This window comes from Castanea sativa, chromosome 5, assembly GCF_040712315.1.
Source record: "Castanea sativa cultivar Marrone di Chiusa Pesio chromosome 5, ASM4071231v1".
In the NCBI taxonomy this organism is placed as follows: Eukaryota; Viridiplantae; Streptophyta; class Magnoliopsida; order Fagales; family Fagaceae; genus Castanea; species Castanea sativa.
This window is the reverse complement of record NC_134017.1, coordinates 69,699,087-69,720,519: the sequence shown is the minus strand read 5'-3', so window position 1 is coordinate 69,720,519 and position 21,433 is coordinate 69,699,087. Positions and strand designations below refer to the sequence as shown.

The following is a 21,433-nucleotide window of genomic DNA, read 5'->3' as shown; positions in this document are numbered from 1 at the left end:
AAAATAAAGGTATTGTAAAAATATTATGACATTTTGTTGTGTTTCTAGACTTCTTTTTTATTTTAGTCAAATTGGGTGAGTCAAAATTTATTATTTCACACACAGTTTTCTTGTACTAGCTTTTTCTTTTTTTAATACACAATTCAAAGTGGTGGTTCTAATTTAAAACCAATAGCAATCTGACACCTAAATTTTGTTGTGAAAATATTGTAAACGTAAAAAATAAAATAATAAAATATCAGATCAGGACCTACCACAATTGGAAATAAAAGATATTATGAAAATGTTGTGATATTTTTTTTTGTTCCTAAGCTTCTTTTTTGGTTTATTCAAATTTGTTGAGCCAAAATTCATTATTTCAAGCACTATTTAATTCAACTGGCTTCTTCTTTTTTCCTTTTTTTAAATGCACAATATAAAAACCAGTAACAATTTACCACTTAAGATGTGTTGTTAAAATGTTGTAGACATAGCATTATTCTAAAATAAAATATAAAAATATTAGACTAGGACCCACCATAGCTAAAAATAAAAGTATTGTAAAAATATTGTGATATTTTTTTGTATTCCTACAATTTTTTTTTTTTTGAATTAGTCAATTTGTTGAGCCAAAATTCAATGTTTTATGCCCAACTTTCTTGGGTTGGCTTTTTTTTTTAACACATTGTTTAAAGTAAAAATAAAATAAAAACACATACACACACACAAAGGCAAAAAAGCACTTTCACCCTTTATGTTTGGGGTAGTTTCATTCCTTCCATAAACTAAAGGAGCATATACCCCACCTATTACACTCTTAGATAAACTCTAATGAAGTCTTATGATTTCTAGAATATTCTCTTGTGCGATTTCTAAAATACACTCTACTAAATTTTAATGTCTTAAAAATTTTCTTCGTGTATTTTGAATTTTACGTGGTAGTCATGCTTGAAAAGTGAGAATTGGGATAAATGGTGTTCTATTTGTCACCTAGAAAACACTAATTTATTAAGTTTAAATCTTCTATACTTATAATTTTATCTTAATGGAAACTTTGATGACATATGTCTTTTATTATCATTTACTTTTTTAATTTATTTTCTTGCTTAAAAGGGTTTTTCATATTAAAAATTAAGTAAGCTAAACATCGAAGTTATGCTCATAAAATAAGACAATAAAGAAGGAAGCTTGGATCACAAAATCTTCATTGTAAATGGTTGCACGTATTTCATTTGATGAAGAGTTTAAATTGTAGCATATATTACTATTCATTACAAATGTTATATATTGTGAGAATGCCTTAACAAAATTTAGTTGTTTATTTTGAAAGATAATGACATTCATTATCATTCTTAGTATAATTTTTAGTGAGTATTACCTTTAGCAAATAGATTCTAAGAAATTGGCATAGCTAGTAAATAGATATTTATATGTTAAATAGCTATTCTAAATTTAAGTACATGACTTTGTACTTCTTAAAAAAAAAAAAAAGGCAAATTGCAAATTATACTCCTAAAGTTTAGGAGTATTTGGATTTTACACCTTGAAATTTCAGAATTTAGATATTACCCCTTGAAATTTGAGGTGTTTGGATTTTACACTCTGACGTTTCAGAATTTGGATTTTACCTCCTAAAGTTTGGAAGTGTTTGGATTTTTCATCCACAAATTTTAAAACTTTAGAATGTAATATCCAAACATTCCCAAACTTTAAGGAGTAAAATTCAAACAACACTAAACTTTAGTGGGTAAAATCCAAATTCTAGAACGTTAGGGTGTAAAATCCAAATACCCCCAAACTTTAAGAGGTAAAATTTCAAATTCTAAAATTTTAAGGTGTAAAATCTAAATATTTTAAAACTTTAAGAGTGTAATTTGCAAAAACCCAAACTTTTTGTGACATCAACTTTTTTATTAACATGATTCAATCATTCAAATGTTGTGAAACATTTTTTTTTTTTTGGTAAAGGGAAAATTCATTAAAAAAAACTATAAAAATTTCAACTCAAATTACACTACCAAACACCTTTTTAAAATTTCTAAACATGTTATTCTTCTATTCACCCAAAAAAAAAGAAAAAAAAGAAAAGAAATGTTACTCTGGATATTGACCCCTGGTCACATCGGGTGGCTGCTGTAAGGCCTGGGTTGATAAGGGCCACTCGTTAGAGTATTGAGCTCTAACATGTGTACCTTGTGGTTTTTTTTTTTTTTTTTTTTTGGCTGAATAAGGCATGTGTACCTTGTCGTTAGATACAAGGAACAGCAACGTTTAAATGGCACCATCCCGGAGTCCCGACCAATGGTAGGGACAACAAATTGAAACTTTAGTACAATATATAATAACTAAACAAGAAGAAGAAGATAGACGCATCAAAATGTGTGGAGCTCTGTGCTAAAATTTAGCATCACAAGCATCACGTGCTAAAATTTGACAGTTCAAGTGGATAAAGTATAATCCACATGTTTTGAATGTGTTTTTATTATGCAAAAATAAAAGTGACACCCATTGTTTTTCAGTCTTCTTTTATCATACAATAATTGTTAGTTTCTTGGTTAATACTTGACTAGACAGCATACCAAAGGGCGGTGGTGGCTCTAGAAATCTTGCTGAGACTAGTCATTAAAAAATTTAAATTAGATAAAATTTAATAAAAATAAATTTAATATATTGACATAAAAAAAAGTCACAAATACATAAAATTTTAATATTTCCTGTAGAGTTTATTTAGACCTCTTAAACCACAATTGGATTAACCTAGTTAACAAGCCAAGTTATTACTTAGTCTAAATTTCAGATCTAGGTTAACACAATCATATAATCATATCAATGCAAAGTGCGGAATATAAAAATACAAAAATATGATGACCCAAGAAAACCAAACCGAAAAAAAACCTGGGGAGGATTTAACATAGCTATCCTCAAGGTAAACCTGAATCCACTATGAAATAATCGAAATTGTACAATAGCGACTTGGACCACTAACATCCTATTGCTACCCACTAGTAGAACTTACTAACACGACCATGTGAAAACTCCGAGACCACGGACTCTTTCTTTCTTGGATTCTCCTGCAAGTACAAGCACTCCCGCTTGTGTATCTTTAAACTCTTATGGCAGCAACTGAATGATCATCAAGCTCTCGAAGAAATCTCTTTCTTGATAATTTCAAGGATGTGTGAAGGAAAACACCTCTCAGATCTCACAAGAGATTTACACAAATAGCAATATGAGTAACCTCAAAAACGTGACTAGGGTTTGCCTTTTATACTTAGGGCAAAACATAAAACCTTACACATCATATGGGCTTAGGGCCGAGTTGGAAATTCTGCAGAAAAAAAAAATCTGCACAATTTTCAATCGGTCGAGTCTAATTCTCGATCGATCGAGTCAGGCAGAAATGCACAGTAACTTCTGCAGTTAACTCGATTCTAACTTTACATAAATCACATACTTTGAGCAAGTCTAAAACATAACTAGACACCTGTTTTGATCATGGTTTGCCAACAATACATATTAGAGTTTTAATATATTAGTTCCTAAGTACTTAGAACCTAACAAACTCCCCCATTGGCAATCCGTGACAAAACACAAATAAAAGCTCAAAGTTTACAAAGAAAATCCCTTTACAAAAATATGCCCATTTCAACAAATCCAATCCTAACTACTATCCATCAGTTGCATGTGTAGATAGCAGCTCAATTGAATCAACCTGTATATTTCCTGAAACACTAAACAAAATTCATAAACGTATGTGTGGAAAATACAAGTAAATAAACATAAAAATCTTGATTTCACAAAAAACAAAATATAGACAAATAACAATGAATAACTCATAATCATAAGTCTATAAACAGTGAAACAAGAATCATAACAAAAAAATGAAACTCCCCCTAACAAGAATACTACAAGAGCCAAAAAACAATAAGTACACAGTGAAGCACCTAGATACAATCTAATCTCCACAGGCTCTCAAAGAACAAAGTCCCAAACTCTCTAAATCTCCAAACTCCCCCTAACAAGATATACAATCTACTCCCTCTTTTTGTGACGGAATGCCAAATGACAAATCAGAATCCATCATCAAAAGGAGGTGGCGAAGACGAATGTCTAAGAAGCGCCAAGTCTGCTCGTAAAGCACGGATCTCGGCCAGAATGTCCACCAAAATCTAACCATGAGCCGCCTAAACGGTCACAACATACTCCAAAGTACGACGAATGTCAGAGTCATCCGAAGTCGATGGTGGAGGAACATCAGCAGCAGCATCTCCTACAGGATCAGTAGGCTCCTCACCAGAAGGAACACCTGTAGAAGAAGAAGGGGGTACGGTACCAAAAGACTCAACTCTAGGACGTTTAGAGCACTCTCTCATTTGAGTAGCCCTCTGCCTAAGAAAAGTGGCATTGATAGAAGCAATAACATGGACAGGCTTAGAAACGAGGAAGTCTGACAAACCTAAAAACAACAAAATCCTATGAATAAAAATATGATGAAAAAGAGCATAAGCAGTAGAGGAACTCCTATAAACTTCATTCAAAGAACGAAAAAATAGATGAGAGAAACTAATATGAGCATCCGTAACAAGAGCATACAAAAATGCACATCGCTCCAAAGGAATGGTGTGCAGATGCGAAATAGGCCACAAGGAATGACACGCTATCCTAAAGAAAAGATAGGTAGACTCAGTGAGCTCAGTAGAAGTGATCCGAGGATCAAAACCCTACCAGATAAAAGTACTAGTGATGTATGACATGATGTCGTCTAGGGGAGGAGACATATCATAAGAGTAAACAGGATGCTGAACAAGAGACACCCCAAGAGCATCAGCCACTACCGAAGGAGTAATGGTTTACTCATCACCACGAATCCAACTCCTCACAAGAGTGCCGGAATCATAGGGGTGAACAGAGAGGTTCGAATAGAACTCTCTAATCAAGATGGCTGGAGGAGGAGAATCAAAATCTAAAAGAGACAACTAGCCTCGACGCTCAAAGTTTGCCCTAATGGCAGGATCAATCTCATCTAACAGAACCCTACGCTTAGCCCAAATCTTTCTCTTAGTGTTAAGGGTCTCAAAAGTCGCTTGGTGCTTCTCACTCAAGAAACAATCACTCTCAAAGGAAGGATCAGAAGTAGAGGTGGATGACCTATTGGCTCTAGTCTTCCTAGGCATGGTGCTAGAGCAAGAAACAGAGACACACGAGAAAGAGCAAAAACAAAAGAAAAACACAAGGGAAGACTGCAAGTTAGCACAACAAAAAAATCTATATGATGGATGAACAGATAAATGTCATGATGCATGCACTAATGCAATGACAACAAGTTTAAATTTTTAAGTTTAGAATCACAAAATTGGCTTGAGCATAGAGTTTAAAACAAAAACTCCAAAATTTTGAAAAACCACTTGTTGAAATTTTACTCAATTTACCAATTGATCATCACACAAGTTAGATAACAGTTTAGAATGATCAATTACATCAAACCAACAATCCAATTTCATCAATCCAACTCAATTTGAACAAAATCCACAATTCGAATCAAAACAATCCCTAGAATTTCAATTCTTCACAAAACATCATATTGATCAAATTAAACACCATAGATCATGAAAATAGCATTGTATGACAAAAACCCATTGATCAATTTCAGAAAATATGTCTTGAATCATCAAAAAACCCCCAAAATATGCTTAGGTTCGAAAATTCCTCTTAAATGCAGGAATATATGCATGAAACATGATATAAAATGCAAAAAAAAGGGTATAAAGGTCTTACCGGCCTTTGGAGAGAAAAACCTTGCAAAAAGAACGGAGAAAAACGACAAAAATTTGATTGAAGCCCTGACCGGATCGTATAGAGAGAGAAAGTTTGAAAAAACCTTTTTGAAAAGTGAAAAGAACACGTGAAAAGAAATCCTTTTTAAAAAGTCTCTACACGATTTTCGATCAATCGAAAAACAAATTCGATCGATCGAAAATGCTTCAATTGATCGAAAACCAATCGAGCACCGATTGAAACAGACAGAGGCTAACCAAAAATTTAATTGCAATTTCAATCAATCGAAAAACAGATTCGACCAGTCGAAATTCTAGAAAACACAGTTTTTGAAAAAGAAAAACATGTTTATGCAGAGACATCTCAAAGCATAGAATATTATGAATGAAATGCATGAGTATGAGATGAAATTCTCTTCAAAAACGCAAGTTTTGAACCCAGTGTCCCAAAATTAAGATTTTCCAAACATTTTCCTTGAATTCTCAAGCATCAAAACGATTTTGCAAAATACTCAAGGACTTTTCAAACTCGATTGGTCAGACCAAAAACACACACAATAATATGTACAAAGTTTAGCAAAGACTAACTTGTGTAGTGTGTGCAACTAGCAAAAATTTGAGATATATGTGAGGTGATATATAAGTGAAAATCAACCACAAAGTCTTCAAAATTCATCACAGAGAATTTGAGAGAGACTATCACCTAAAGAGTTACGTCATATAACTCCAACATCTCCTAGATCATAAGCTTGCAATCATGTAAGTTTCTTGAGTTTGCCTCATAATGTACACACATATTTTAAGTTTTTCAGAAACTTATTAAATAAAAGCCGGGATAATGTACACACCAATTTTATTTATTTAATTTTGCATTAAGTTCAATAATGTACACACCAATTTTAAGCAATTAAACCAAGGCTACACCTTATGTTCTTTTTGTGCATGTGCTACACTTACTTGAGCACAAAAATATTACGATATGCACTAAGGTGTTCATGATTGGCTAGTGAACAGTGGTGAGATGATTATTTATACATTTCTCAAAAGTTTCAAGTTCGACAGTCAAAGACTGGTGACTTCAAGATCATGACTAGGTGGTCAAAAACTACAAACATGACCACACAACATGCACTACAAAGCTTTAACTAGTAAAGTGCAAGAAATAAGCTCATCCAAGATAAACATGGTACATAGACACGTTATGTGTAAATAAATTGACTAACCTTGTTTTCAAAACCAAGAAAATAAATGCAAAACACATTTTGCTTTCCCCTTTCCTTTTTTATTTTTATTTTTTTTATAATAAAAACAAGCAAAAACCTAGAATGAAATGCAAGAATGTTATGCAATGCAAATCCTAGAAAAAATGGTCACAGAGAGTAGAGCAATGAAGCACAAGGACCATGTTAGAAAGACTCACTTAGATTGAGCCTTTTGCATCCAAAGTCTTTTAGATGCACCTTGAGCATTGGAGTTCTTAGTCATATTAGAATGATTTCCAACTCCAGAATTGGAATGAAGGTTTAGAGCCTTTACCAACTCACCAATAAGTACCACAAGATCTTGTGCTTGAGGCACATGTACTTTTGGTTTGTTTGCTCTCTTAGCAGCTTGAAACTTGTAACAGTTTGGACGAATGTGTCCAGACTTTCCACAAAAATGACAAACCCATGTAAACTTATCATGTTTCTTGTTCTTAAAAAGGGTAGACTTCTGAGGTTTAAACTCTTTTAGATCAATCCTAATCTTCTTAAGAGAAGAAACTTCTATGGGTTTGACAACTTCACTAACAACCTCACTCACAGGGGGTTCAGAAGAAGATGAAGGAACAAAGATTGTGGAATTAGGTGCAGAGACATTGATGCTTTCTACAAAACCTAAACCAGTTTTGTCAGAAGAGGGCTTTTGAACACTCAACATCTGATCAAGTTTGGAACTAGCAGACCTATTCATTTGTTCTCTAGTAATAGATAGCTCATGTTCCAAAGATTTAACTTTATCAAGCAAAAGCATACTCTCAGTCTTCACATTATTCCAAAGTTCAGTAGCATCAAACAAATTCACAAGCAAATTTTTCTTATCAAGCTCAAGAAAAGCAATTTTCTTTAAGCCTAATTCAACATTCATGGCATCCTTTGCAGCAACTTTGCAAAGTTTATTGTAGGCTTCTTGAAGATCTACATCCTCAGAGAGTTCCCCATCAGAAGGGTTCTCTTCAACAATCACACTCTCATTGACTACAGCAGTAGCAGTGAAAGCAATGAAATTTTCATCCTCGTCACAGCCAAACTCATTATTAGAAACTTCATCATCACTAAGGGTTACAACCATAGCCTCACCCTTAGACCTCAAGAATGTTAGACATTTAGATTTCATATGACCATAACCTTGACATCCAAAACATTAAGGACCCATAGAATTATTTGAAGATTGACCTACTTTTTCTTTAGGTTTATCCATTTTGTTAACCTTAGTGGGGATCATTCTTCCTAAAATTTTTAGGTTCATCAATGTTTTTACCTCTTGCCTTTCTGTTGCTATTTCTAAGGAAATTCCTAAAGTTCTTGGCAAGATAAGCAATCTCTGTAGCAAAGAGTTCATCATCAAATCCACCAACCTCAACATCATCAACAGACTTAAGAGCCATTGATTTGGATTTGCTAGTTTTGGGTAGGTCCAACTCATAGGACAAAAGAGATCCTACAAGTTCATCAACAGGGATGGAGTCCACATCTTTGCTCTCAGTGATGGCAGTCACTTTGGATCTAAAATCTTTAGTTAAAGATCTAAGAATCTTCCTAACAATTTTAGGTTGATCATATATTTCACCCAAGTTGTAAGCAGAATTAATAATGTCATTTAGTTTAGTATAGAATTCATCAAAAGATTCATCATCAAACATCCTAATGCATTCAAATCTAGTTGTTAATTGTTGCAACTTATTGATCTTAACTGCCTTTGTGCCTTCATGCACAGTTTGGAGGATATTCCAAGTAGTGTGAGCAATCTCAACATTAGAGATTCTCTTAAATTCCTCCATAGAAACAGCATTAAAGATAGCATAACTTTGCTATTGAAGGCGATAAGTTTGCACTCACTCACAGGAGTAGTGGGCTTCTCTCATCCATATTCAACAGGGTTCTAGACTCTCTCATCTATGGATTTTAGGAAAGTTTTCATCCTTACTTTCCAATAAGCATAATTATTCCCATCAAAGTGAGGAGGAATAACAAGAGAGTGTTCATGTTCCATAACAACAGGGGTCAAGGATCAGCTCAGAGATCAAAAGATCTACACACAAGAGCTACCCGCTCTGATACCACTTGTAGAGTTTATTTAGACCCCTTAAATCATAATTGGATTAACCTAGTTAACAAGTCAAGTTATTATTTAGTCCAAATTTTAGATCTAGGTTAACACAATCATATAATCATATCAATGCAAAGTGCAGAATATAAAAACACAAAGATATGATGACTTAAGAAAACCAAACCGGTAAAAAACCTGGGGAAGATTTAACCTAACTATCCTCAAGGTAAACCTGAATCCACTATGAAAGAATCGAAATTGTACAATAGCGACTTAGACCACTAACATCCTACTGCTACCCACCAGTAGAACTTACTGACATGACCACGTGCAAGCTCCGAGATCACGGACTCCTTCTTTCTTGGATTCTCCAGCAAGTACAAGCACTCCCACTTGTGTATCTTTAAACTCTTATGGCAGCAACTGAATGATCATCAAATTCTTGAAGAAATCTCCTTCTTGATAATCCCAAGCTTGTGTGAAGGCAAGTACCTCTCAAATCTCACAAAAGATTCACACAAACAGCAATATGAGCAACCTTAAAAACGTGACTAAGGTTTGCCTTTTATACCTAGGGCAAAACATAAAACCCTACACGCCATATGAGCTTAGGGATGAGTTGGAAATTCTGCAGAAAAAAAAATCTGCACGACTTTCGATCAGTCGAGTCTAATTCTCGATCGATCGAGTCAGGCAGAAATGCACAGTAACTTCTACAGTTAACTCGATTCCAACTTTACATAAATCACATACTTTGAGCAAGTCTAAAACATAACTAGACACCTGTTTTGATCATGGTTTGTCAACAATACATATTAGAGTTTTAATACATTAGTTCCTAAGTACTTAGAACCTAACATGTCCTTTTACAAGTTTTTCATATTTTGAAATTGTTGTATGATAGTTTCGTTATCAATGTTATTAGTTACATGTTTTTCAATATACACAACCAAGTAATCATTAAACTAATAATCTCCCTTTCAATTACCAACATATTGCCTAAATAAGTAACAATATAAACAAAATGCATCATTTTTTTTATGATATGTTCCAACCAATATTTTGTAATCTCCCTTTTATTTTTTATGATATGTTCCAATCAGGATTAAATCAATGTAATGCTCCACTAATTTCTTTTTTAGGGAAATCATTGCTAAGAGGTTGACAAGAACATCTTTGTAAATATGCTCTTTGTATTTTCTCTCGATCATTGGGATGAAAAGATGAGACTTTTTCTCATAGTTTAGGATCTAAAAGAAGATTATTCAAGTGAATAAGAATTTTCTTAATTTGCAATAAAAGTGATTTCCTTATAAGAATTTTGTCCATATTGCTAACAAAAAAATAAAGGGTAAACAGCAAGTTCATCCAACATATTCAACTTAGGCATTAAATCGTAACATTAATCATGTTCAATACAGTATTGGGATATTATTTTAATGCATATGTGTATGTACAAGATGTATCACATAAATCCAATAAATTCAACCAAAGACTAAAGCGCTTACTAACTAGCTAGCTATTGGAAAATATGAATTTTTTTAAATAGCAATTTTAAAATATGCTTTTTGAATACACATTTTAAAAGATTACAATTAAACATTTGATTTAGGCTAATTTGTTTATTTGGAAAATTTTAAAAAAATGCTACGTCCTCAATATTTTCACAACAAATTTTAGTTGGCAATAGTTTCTAGTTCCAATTTACATATCATTAAAAAAAAAAAAATTGTCTATTAGTAACAACCTACTACTTAAGATTTGTTGTGAAAATATCGAGGACATATTATGAATATAGCATTTCTCGCAATTTTTTGGTTCAATCTTCAATACCAAATTTTGGAGAGGTAAAATTTTATTTTTAATGAGAAAATTTTTATCTAGGATGTTTAAGTTCTTTTTAGGGTGGTCAAGTTTTTTTTTTCTAGGGTGGTCAACAACCTATATTAATTTAGATTTTCATTCTCTTAAGATATAAAATATATTTATTTTCCAAGTTGAGGGTGTTCCTGTGACCACCCTCAAATATACATAGCGCCGCCCTTGCCAAAAGGTCTGTTTGACAAAGACTTTTAACTTTTTGTCTCATTTTTTTATTAAATTTTTAAAAAAAAAAAAAAAACTAGCTTATATTAGAGCTATTTGTGAGTCAAGACTTTATGAGTATTGAATGTTTAAGCTCATCTCAACAACAAAAATAAAATATTCAAGCTTGTAGCTCGAGGTTGAACCAAGCTCACCTCATCAAAAAGTTCATAAACTTAAGCTTAGCTTGACTCAACTTGATTTATTATTCAAGCCAAGTTCGAGCTCAATATCAAGCTCTTGAGCTTGCGATACAATACAAGTACATTATCAAGCACATATCAAGCATATTATTAAGCTCATTTGATTTGGACAAGTGGACCTAACTCCTAATTAATTGAAAACTTAGTAAGACATGACTTAACTTTTCAAGTCGATATCAAAATTATTACTAAATCCATAAACAAGCTTAGGCTCGACTTGCTTTTTATCAGGCTATATTGCTTCCTAGTTTGTTCACGAAAAAAAAAAAATTGCTTGAGTTTGGCTCTTTTATTAACAAAACTAAAAGTAAAGTTAAAACTTGGGTTGTTTATAAACAAACAAACATGAGTAAGATTTTTATCAAGTTAAGCCCAAATTGTTTATGAACGGCTTAATTCATTTATAATCCTACTTAGCTTTTTAAGACACATTGAAAATAAAAGCTACAAAAAACTATATCTTTTATGTATCATATTTAGCAAATAACCTATTAGAAACTATAGGATACCTAAACAGACACTAGATTGAAAAACAAAGGACTGAATCAAGAGTTTGCAAAATTATGGCCGCACGAAATACTAGAACATATGAGGTATTTTTTAAAAAAAATTAAAAAGTAACTAAATAATATTTATTTAATTTTACTTTATAAGTTTTTGTTTATAATTCCTTCCTCTTGATTTTTTGTGAAATAAAATTATCATATAAGTTTTTTTTTTTTTTTTTATTACTAGCAACAAATTTTTCAAGAGATTCTTTTTGAACTCTCTCTCTCATTTAAAATTCAATGTTGAAGTAGACATTTATAATTAAAAATATTTATATTAAAATATATATATTAACAAATATTAAAAGATAGAACAATAGAATATGATTTATCAAAAACACAATTGTCGCTTTGGTTAACAATAACCTAATAACTTCTATAGGGATAAAAGGCCCAAGAGAATATGTTGGGCCGTGGGCCTTATCCGATGACACTTAGTAGTCCGAGGACATATAGATAATAGGGAAGATGTGAGAGTTAGAATGCCACGAACAAAATATAGCCGCGAGGGTTATGGAAAGTAGTCCGAGGAGGAATGCCTCATCGGCTAAGCAAAACAGAGATAAGAAGGATTAGTTTGCCCTTAAAGGCAACACTTTGAAGGGTTCTCTTAGTAAGGATAAACATTAGGGAAACGTAGGACATAGAGAAGCTAAGATAAACATTGAATGCTTTGCAGCTAACCTTCTAGCTACATTAATATGGAGGTGATGCCTGAACAGTGGTAAGCAGCCTTACAGCTACTACCAAAGACTTCAGAAAGGTGTTGATGAGACAAGTATCAAAGCCAGTAGTCTGATCTACGCGTGGAGGATTGAAATGAAGTGAGGAAAGGGAATATAAAGAAAGAAATCCCCATTACAAAGGGGGGGAGAGAGAATCTGTGAGGAAACCACTGTACCCTCAATAACTGTAATGGTGTTTAAATCTAAGAGAAATATATAAGAACTACCATTCTCGGACTTTGCTGAGGAGGACTTTCTTTGCATAAACTTGTTTATTCATGCTTTCAAGTATCATAGAACCTACTGTGATTATGGTTCAACTCATTGGAGTTCAATTTCTAGCCCACCCTCTACAAATTCATTATTTTGGGCTTTTTGGGCCTTAGTCCTTTTCACTTTTGGGCTACGAATTCAAACCTTGCCTTACAATTGGCATTGTCTATGGGAAATCTTGAGCTTTAGTGAGAATGACACTGAGTTATGGCATGCTCAGGGCCAAACCGAGAGGAGTCCATTGGGTCCTAGCGTCAAGATTAGTTTCTCAACCTTGAGGAAAGGAGGGACCGGGAAGTCAGTGTCCATACCACACATACTGGTAGAAGTCAGTCCAGGAGTGGAAGCCATGTCTCTCATGAGGCAACTACCAGAAGCATGCAGTTGGAGATTGATCGTTTAAGAAGAAGGTTGCGCTAGGAGAGGGGTGGAGGAACTCCTGCAAACTCTAACCATTCTTCTGATGATGATAATGATTATAGCTACCGGCACAGGTCAAGGACCCCTCCTAACAAACCTTTCTCCTGTGATGAGGAGTATCATGATAGAAGGGGGAGGAGAGGTCCATCACATAAAGGCTTGGGCAACGATGTTATGAGTAAGGCTCTAAATAAGATCTTCAAGTCACCTTTTACCTGAAGAATTGAAGGAGGGAGGCTTCCCCAGAGATTTACTCAGCCAATGTTTACCATATACAATGGTAAGACGAACCTTGCGAAGCACTTTAGGGCTTGTGGCGATGAGGTGGTTTAATGGCCTGAAGGAGTGATCTATTTACTCTTTTAAGGAGCTTACGAGAACTTTTGGTTCTCGGTTTGTAACTTGTAGTAGGGTTCCTCGGCCTTTAAACTCCTTGCGGAGAAACCTTAAAGACATACTCTGACTAATACTGGGAGATGTTTAATTAAATTGATGGAGATTTTGATGACGTAGCTGTAAGAACGTTTAAGGTCGGCCTGCTTGCCGAGCATGGATTGAGGAAATCGTTGGCAAGGAAACCAATTAGTAATGTGCGGCAGCTCATAGACCGCATTGATAAGTATATACAGGTCAAGGAGGACCAACAACTGGGTAAAGGCAAGGTTAAGGTGGTCCCTCAAGATAGAAGGGACTTCAGGTCGGACAAGTACAACAATAATCATCCTCGGTGGGATTTTTCTAGGCAATTTGGGGCTGCTGCTGCTAAGGTGATTAGCACATTGTTTTGAGAACCAGTGCATCAAATCTTAGAAAAAATTAAGAACAAACCTTTCTTTTAATGGCCAAACAAGATGGGAGGAAATCCCACGAGGCGCAACCAAAGCTTTCATTGTCGGTACCACCAGGAGTGAGGGCATACTACAGAGAACTGTAGAATTTTGTGAAATCACCTGGAGCAGCTAGTCTGAGGTAGCAAGTTAAAGCAATTTCTGTATCACCCCAATGGGCAGGGAGGCCAGGCAAGCTCAGGATCTCAAAGAAATGCTTCTTCCAAACCATCTCTGGGTACAAAGCCCTTTATCTTAAACAATAACCTAATAACAATTCATTTTTATAAAAAACCCTTAGCGGTTAAGCAACAAAGCTAAAGGCTGAAGCAGCCACAAGCAGCCAGTAGCAGAACCGTCCTACTTAACTTTAAGTTTTGACTTCTTTGATTTCAAACAGGTTTGGGGTTAAATTTTGTCAATATAAAAAAATATATTTCAATATATATATATATATAAAGGATCACACGTAATGTTCAGAATTTTTTTTTTTTTTTACGTCCAAAAATATAAAATGCGTAACTTGTACGGATATATTATATCAACGTCCTTCTCAAGTCAATTGCCCTTATGTGGAAAGTAGCTATTTTTTAATTCTGTGCCCACACACACTAAGGACAACGTAAACCTCTTTTTTTCATAAAACCTCCTCGTGTTCCTCGTTTTCGTGGCCATAACTATTTGAGTGCAGTATTTGTTAACTACCTTGACTTGTCTGAGAATAATACCTCTATAAAAAAAACTCAAAGTGTTCCAACAAGTATTAAGTATTAACAAACACCCAAATATAACTCTCTCTCTCTCTCTCTCTCTCTCTCTCTCACCCTTACACAAACATTTAATATATATGGCTTGTAATATGCGAACTGATCTTCTTATTTCCCAAATATGTCCAACCAGTGGACATGTTAGTGTTAAGAGAAGAATAGGCAATGCCTCTGTGGTTCGTGCTGTAGTTGTTGATCACAACTCTTTGGTTAAAAATATTATCGGTTCGACTAGTAGTTTGATTATGAAGAGGCCGACATTGCCAAATCCACAACTAGTTGAAGAAACTGATAATGAAAGGAAAGGATGTAAAGGAAAATTTGGGAGGTTTGGAGGGAAGTTCGTGCCAGAGACATTGATTTCTTGCTTGAGCAATCTTGAAGCTGAATTCAATTTGGTTTTGCATGACGCCCAGTTTCAGGTTTGCATTAAACAACCACAACTAATTAGCGCTGCATAAACTAAGAATACTTTTTTTTTTTATACAATATAAAATTTATACACTAATCTAATCTAAGTATATATGTGTGTGAATGTCTCTCTTAGAGATTTAAACCTCGATTTTCACTCTTCACACCTCACAAACATTTATATTTGTGATGTAACTGTCACATCAAAAGCATGCTGTAGTGCAAACTAAGAATACTAAAAATCCATTGTGAATGACATTATTCTTCTTTCAAAAACTGGAAGAAAGTTGTGGTAGTTTGAAATAATGATACATATTATTTCCCAACCATTTTCACGACTTATAATTAACGTTGCTTTCACATAATTCTAATATCAAAATTACATTTATCATATATAACATGACCAAAAGACGGAAAGAAAAATGCTAAAATGACTCTTCATGCAAAACCGCAGGGTTTTTTTTCTTAATTTTTATTTTATGGGTGAATTTATTGTAGGCTGAGCTAGCAACGGCACTAAGAGACTATGTTGGGAGGGAAACACCTCTATACTTTGCCGAGCGGCTCACAAATCACTACAAGAAGAACAATAATGGAGAGGGCCCAGAGATATATCTAAAAAGAGAGGATCTGAACCATGGTGGAGCACACAAGATCAACAACGCCATAGCCCAGGCCATGATTGCCAAACGTCTAGGCCGAAAAAGTATCGTGGCAGCCACTGGTGCTGGACAACATGGTGTGGCCACAGCTGCTGCATGTGCCAAACTATCTTTGCAGTGCACAATCTTCATGGGCACCAAAGATATGGAGAAACAGTCTTCTAATTTGGTGTTGATGAAGTTGCTGGGTGCTGAGGTATACATATTTCTTCTTTTCTTACAATAATTCACATTTTTCTGACAGTTATGTTTTATGATTTTATTGTGGTATCGTAACAGCGATTTTGAGTTCAAACTTTGACTAAGTATCTGTTTGGCTAGTGTTTTTTTTTACTAACTTATTTTACTATTTAACTTAATTTTTACTATTATTTATGGGTCTGATTGTACTTTTTAATATTATTCATAAGTTTTACTATACTATTTCAACTAACATTTATATTTATTTACAACACTTTCAACAAAAAATTTAAAATAAATAGATGCCAAACAGAAAAAGTTTCAAAAAACTTTTTCGCTCCAAAGAATTGACTTTCTTGTGAAATGATAACTTTTATATAAATTTGATTTGACTCATATCTTATTCAATGCATTTAAAGACTAGAAAAATATACTATACCTATGACAAAATGATAGAACTTCGTTCTTTACATCATATTTTAATCGCTATAAAAAAAGTCAAGTTTACATGATTAACCTATAATAGAGGCTAGTTCACATTTAAAAGTGGATTGCATTGCACACAATGGCAATTTCGCCTCGTCCCACGTGACCCACTCCTCCCCGCTTCACTTCATGCGGATTTTTTCCACCCTGCAGATTTTTTCCACCATGCAAAGATGGTGGGGCGGGGATGGGGCGAGATTTTAGCCTTGCCCTGCCCTGCCCCACACCCCGATTCACATTGAGAAAGATTAAATTGTAAATTTTTTATACCATAAAACCCTACTATTTAAACAAACATATCATCTGCTTATTTTATTTTTCCCAACAAAGCTTTTTGTCTCTTTTTTTTCTCTAGTAAGGTTAGAAATAAGATACTAGTTTTAACATTTTCTTTTGTCTTTGTTATAAACAAATTTATATACTATTGAATCATTGATTTTGTATTATGAGATTTTTGTTTTTGTTGTGATATTATCTTATTGAACACTTAAATAATATTATTCAATTTTTTGCTAAAAACTAGTTTGATTTTATGGGATAAATTTATTTGTAATTTCAAGTATATGTTCATTAACCAAACAAGTTTTATTAAAAACAACTGTAATAATTGTGGGTAAATTAACAATAAGTTGAGTTTTACAGGGTAGGGGGCTTCGCGAGGCCCCAAGGGGCAGAAATGGGGTAAGAAAATTTCTCCCATAATAAGAGCGGGGCGGGGGTAAAAACCCCATCCTTCGGACCCACCTCACCCCATTGCCATCCCTTTGCACATACAACAAAGATACAAATGATTATGATATAATTAGATGCGTCAAAGCTATAAATTTACAATTAAAGTTTCTTTAATCACTTATAAACTCAAAATTCACATAACAAATATACAATATTAGACTCAATACATATTTGCACAACACACGCTCAATCAATCAAATCTCAATAATTTGAGGTATCAATTTTTAAAGTCCCATTTTTTTATGTTAATAATTTTTACGAATTTTCAATAAATAAATACCCTTCATGAATACTCACTTCTGGCGTGGAAGAAATATAATATAGCCCCAAAATAGTACGGTAGAGAGGTAAAATATTGACCATTAAAATTGTTGTTTTGGCGTATAATTGTAAAATGTGTAAAATTTACAAATTTTTATCTAAAAATAACCTACATCAGTTAATGCATAATTATGTAAATTTACAAATTTGTTACAAAAATCATGTAAATTTATACATTTAATTTCTTATTCTCTTTTTTTATGTATCTCGAAAATGAAGAACAATAGTGAATGTTGAGAATTAAGGATGAGAGTGAATGTTGATTATTGTGTATAAAGAAAAAAAAAATTTGAAAAATAAGAAAATTTTATTTAATAAAATATAGTGTAAAATATATAATATGATATCTAATATTTTAAAAAGCATGTAAAATTTATTTTAAAAATTTATTTTTCTATCAAACAGATATAAATTTTTGCATAAACTGAGTGCTCTATCATACAGGTTAAATCAGTTGATGGAAATTTTAAGGAAGCAACCTCAGAGGCCTTCAGGGAATGGGTAGGAAACTTAGAGAGTAGCTATTACTTGACAGGAACAGTAGTGGGGCCTCATCCATGTCCAAGCATGGTCAGAGAGTTTCAATCAGTGATTGGAAAAGAAACAAGGAGACAAGCAATGGACAAATGGGGTGGCAAGCCCGATGTGTTGGTTGCATGTGTAGGGAGTGGCTCTAATGCATTGGGGTTGTTCCATGAATTTATTAAAGAAAAAGATGTGAGGTTGATTGGAGTTGAGGCTGGTGGGTTTGGTTTGGAAAGTGACAAGCACTCTGCAACTCTGGCTAAAGGTGATGTGGGAGTTTACCATGGAACCATGAGCTACTTGTTGCAAGATGAGGAAGGCCAAATTATAAGGCCACACTCAGTTGGTGTGGGGTAAGTACCAAAGCACCAAATTTTTATTCAATTTAGCATATAAAAAATTATAATTTTAGTATCAACTCTAATATAAAATATTGATTAAACTAACATAATAGTATTAAGTTACAGTTTACTCAACTAGTAAAAAATTGTGTTACGGAATAAGAGATTTAATATTCGAATCCCGCCTAAATCATAAAACTAATTGATATTTTGATCCTGTGATAAAGAATCATCATTTTTAAAATATTCACAGACTTTTTAATTATAATTAGGGAGACAAAGAGAAGTTTTTTTCTTTCATTAATTTACTTTTTTTTTTAAAAAAAAATTATTGGTGATTTAGGAATTTCAATCCTGAATATTTACAATGAAAACACCAAAATGTGTCAACAAGTTACAAAACTCGTCGTGGTTAATTTACATTTTTTTTTTTTTAGAAGGGGTTAATTTACAGTTTTGTACACTTTTTACCTGTTTACACAGCATAGAGTGCATATATACAATTTTTTCTACTTTTTTGAGAAACTTATATACAAAAATTGAAATAGGAGTAGGAGTAGCATTTTTATTTACACTATAGACTATAGAGCATTGGCCAAGGTCTAACCACCGCATATTTTATAAGAATTAGTACATGATTACAAAATCAGTACTTTCAAAAGAAAGATGCAACGTGATATATATAATAAAGTAGGATAATGTTTGACCCCAAAAAATAATCAAATTTATATTTAACAGTAAAAAGCAAAGATAATATGAAATATATAGAAGGGGGAACTTGAGACCAGTAATTTCTGACTCTAGGGTTAATACTTAAGACCTAATTAGTTTAAAGTTTAAACCGTCCTTTCACTTAATCCACATATAAATATATATCGTCACGTCTAATGCAAGTTGCTAATACTAGTTTAGACCAATTATTAAATTAATAAATTAATTAAGATGATAGTAATGGTTACTTTTTAGTGTGATGTAGATGTGCCTAATCCACAAATAAATGCAGGCTAGAGTACCCTGCCGTTGGCCCGGAACTGAGCTTTCTTAAAGACACAGGGCGTGCAGAATACTACAGTGTCACAGACAAAGAAGCCCTAAATGGTATGCGATAAGGAAATTATACAATGAGTAATGATTATCACATACTTACTAACATACATTGTCCGTACACACTCACTATTCACATTTTTTTTGTGGATATCACGTATACAATTCTTGATATGATACATACGGAGTGTACATTATTAAATGCGCAACAAGATTTGTTTTCATATATAATAATTGATATGTAAAAGAAAATGAAATTATGGAGAACACTATTTTCTAAATTTGAGACTATTAATTTGTGGTTCCCTATTGTTTGCAGCGTGCCAAATGTTATGCAGATTGGAAGGTATAATTCCATCGTTGGAGGCCTCTCATGCATTGGCGTTTCTGAATAAACTTTGCCCCACTTTGCCTACTGGTACAAAGGTTGTGGTAAATTGTAGTGGGCGTGGAGATAAGGATGCTGAAATGATTTTAAATCACAAATATTACCCAATGGAGAAACAGTTCCCTGCTTCTCAAAACTCGTAGATATGTAAAATGACAAGTAAATAAGGCGTGGCTGTGGCACCATTTTAAAGTCAGCAAGGGCTAATTTTTTTTTTTTTAATATGAAGCAAGGGCTAATTAGTTAGGAACCTATGTTTAAGTGCTAGAAATGCTTAAAATAAACTCATACCCATTGGACCCATATATATTGCATGGTCACTTTATATAGAAAGGAAATTAGTGACCTATATTTTAAGTTTTTGAGAATAATAGCAATAGAGCTATGCATAAGCTAACTGTAGGATGAATGTGAGAGTTTTTTATGAATTGAAGATCCTCTTTATTGGCTGTACTTATATGTTATATCCAATGGTGTGCAGTTAAATTTATATTATATAAATCAATAAAATTTCTACCAATTTTAACACAAAAAAAACTGCACGGTTTAGAAAATTATTTTATAGTATCACTTTAAAAAGTGTTTTTAAGTTTTACCCATACCCTGTAACTCGTATAATATTTATGATCTATATGAATGAATTTTAATTAGAAGATAGCTCTCATATGGTGGTAATGAGTGGTTAGTGGCCTTTCAAAAAAAAAAAGAGTGGTTAGTGGTCAAAATAACTCTGCAACACTTCTAACCCCACCAAATAATATATACTTTTTGACAAAGAAAAAGAAGGAATGATCCATCATGATCCAAACTACCCTTTGTAGACTCGTTGTGATGTTTTTGTATTTGTCAATCTTCAGAGTTCAGACAACCATATATATCTGTTGCTCGCAATGTTGCAGGATTAATATTATTGAGAAGAAACACCCAAATAAGAAGATGCCAAAACACCTGCTTTGCGAACACTACAAAGCTCCCTGATCTACTGAAAACGGATTTCTTATTTCTCTTTAGGATAGAGAAAAAGCATAAATGCATAATGCCCCTCCATTAGGTAAGTCATGCAAAGTAAATGTTTGCTGCAACTTTTGCAGAATTAACGGTAGACAGATGTCACAACAACTAACTTCAACTTTTATAAATAAAAAACACTATGTTCAACCACACGCAGTAAGATAGAGAGGACATAAACCCTCTATAGGACATGAACTCTCTATAAGAAAAGTCATGAAAGTGAATGTTGCTGCATCTTTTGCAGCCTAGCAGCAACACTTCACAAAACACATATTTTTGACATGATTCATAAGTCACAACTAAGTTCAATAACAAGAGAGAGAGAGAGAGAGAGAGAGAGAGAGCATCTTTATCATTGAAGGTATACACATCGCAACTTTGAATGGCGGGCACGGGATAAGAACGGTGTTTAAAGACAAATT

General features: G+C 33.5%; 1 protein-coding gene across 1 annotated transcript; it reads left to right on the top strand.

The window, feature by feature from the left end:
- Positions 1-14,948: 14,948 nt before the first annotated feature.
- Positions 14,949-20,498, top strand: LOC142634350 (tryptophan synthase beta chain 1-like). Its single transcript, XM_075808648.1, has 5 exons — positions 14,949-15,332; positions 15,820-16,179; positions 18,147-18,580; positions 19,572-19,666; positions 19,932-20,498. The coding sequence occupies exons 1-5, from the start codon at positions 14,991-14,993 to the stop codon at positions 20,141-20,143; spliced, it is 1,443 nt and encodes a 480-aa protein (XP_075664763.1). The 5' UTR covers positions 14,949-14,990; the 3' UTR covers positions 20,144-20,498.
- Positions 20,499-21,433: the final 935 nt, after the last annotated feature.

Coding starts and splice junctions, on each gene's coding strand:
- LOC142634350 (XM_075808648.1), top strand. CDS start 14,991: ATGGCTTGTAATATGCGAACTGATCTTCTTATTTCCCAAATATGTCCA. Junction 15,333..15,819: donor TGCATGACGCCCAGTTTCAG/GTTTGCATTAAA, acceptor AATTTATTGTAG/GCTGAGCTAGCAACGGCACT. Junction 16,180..18,146: donor TGAAGTTGCTGGGTGCTGAG/GTATACATATTT, acceptor TCTATCATACAG/GTTAAATCAGTTGATGGAAA.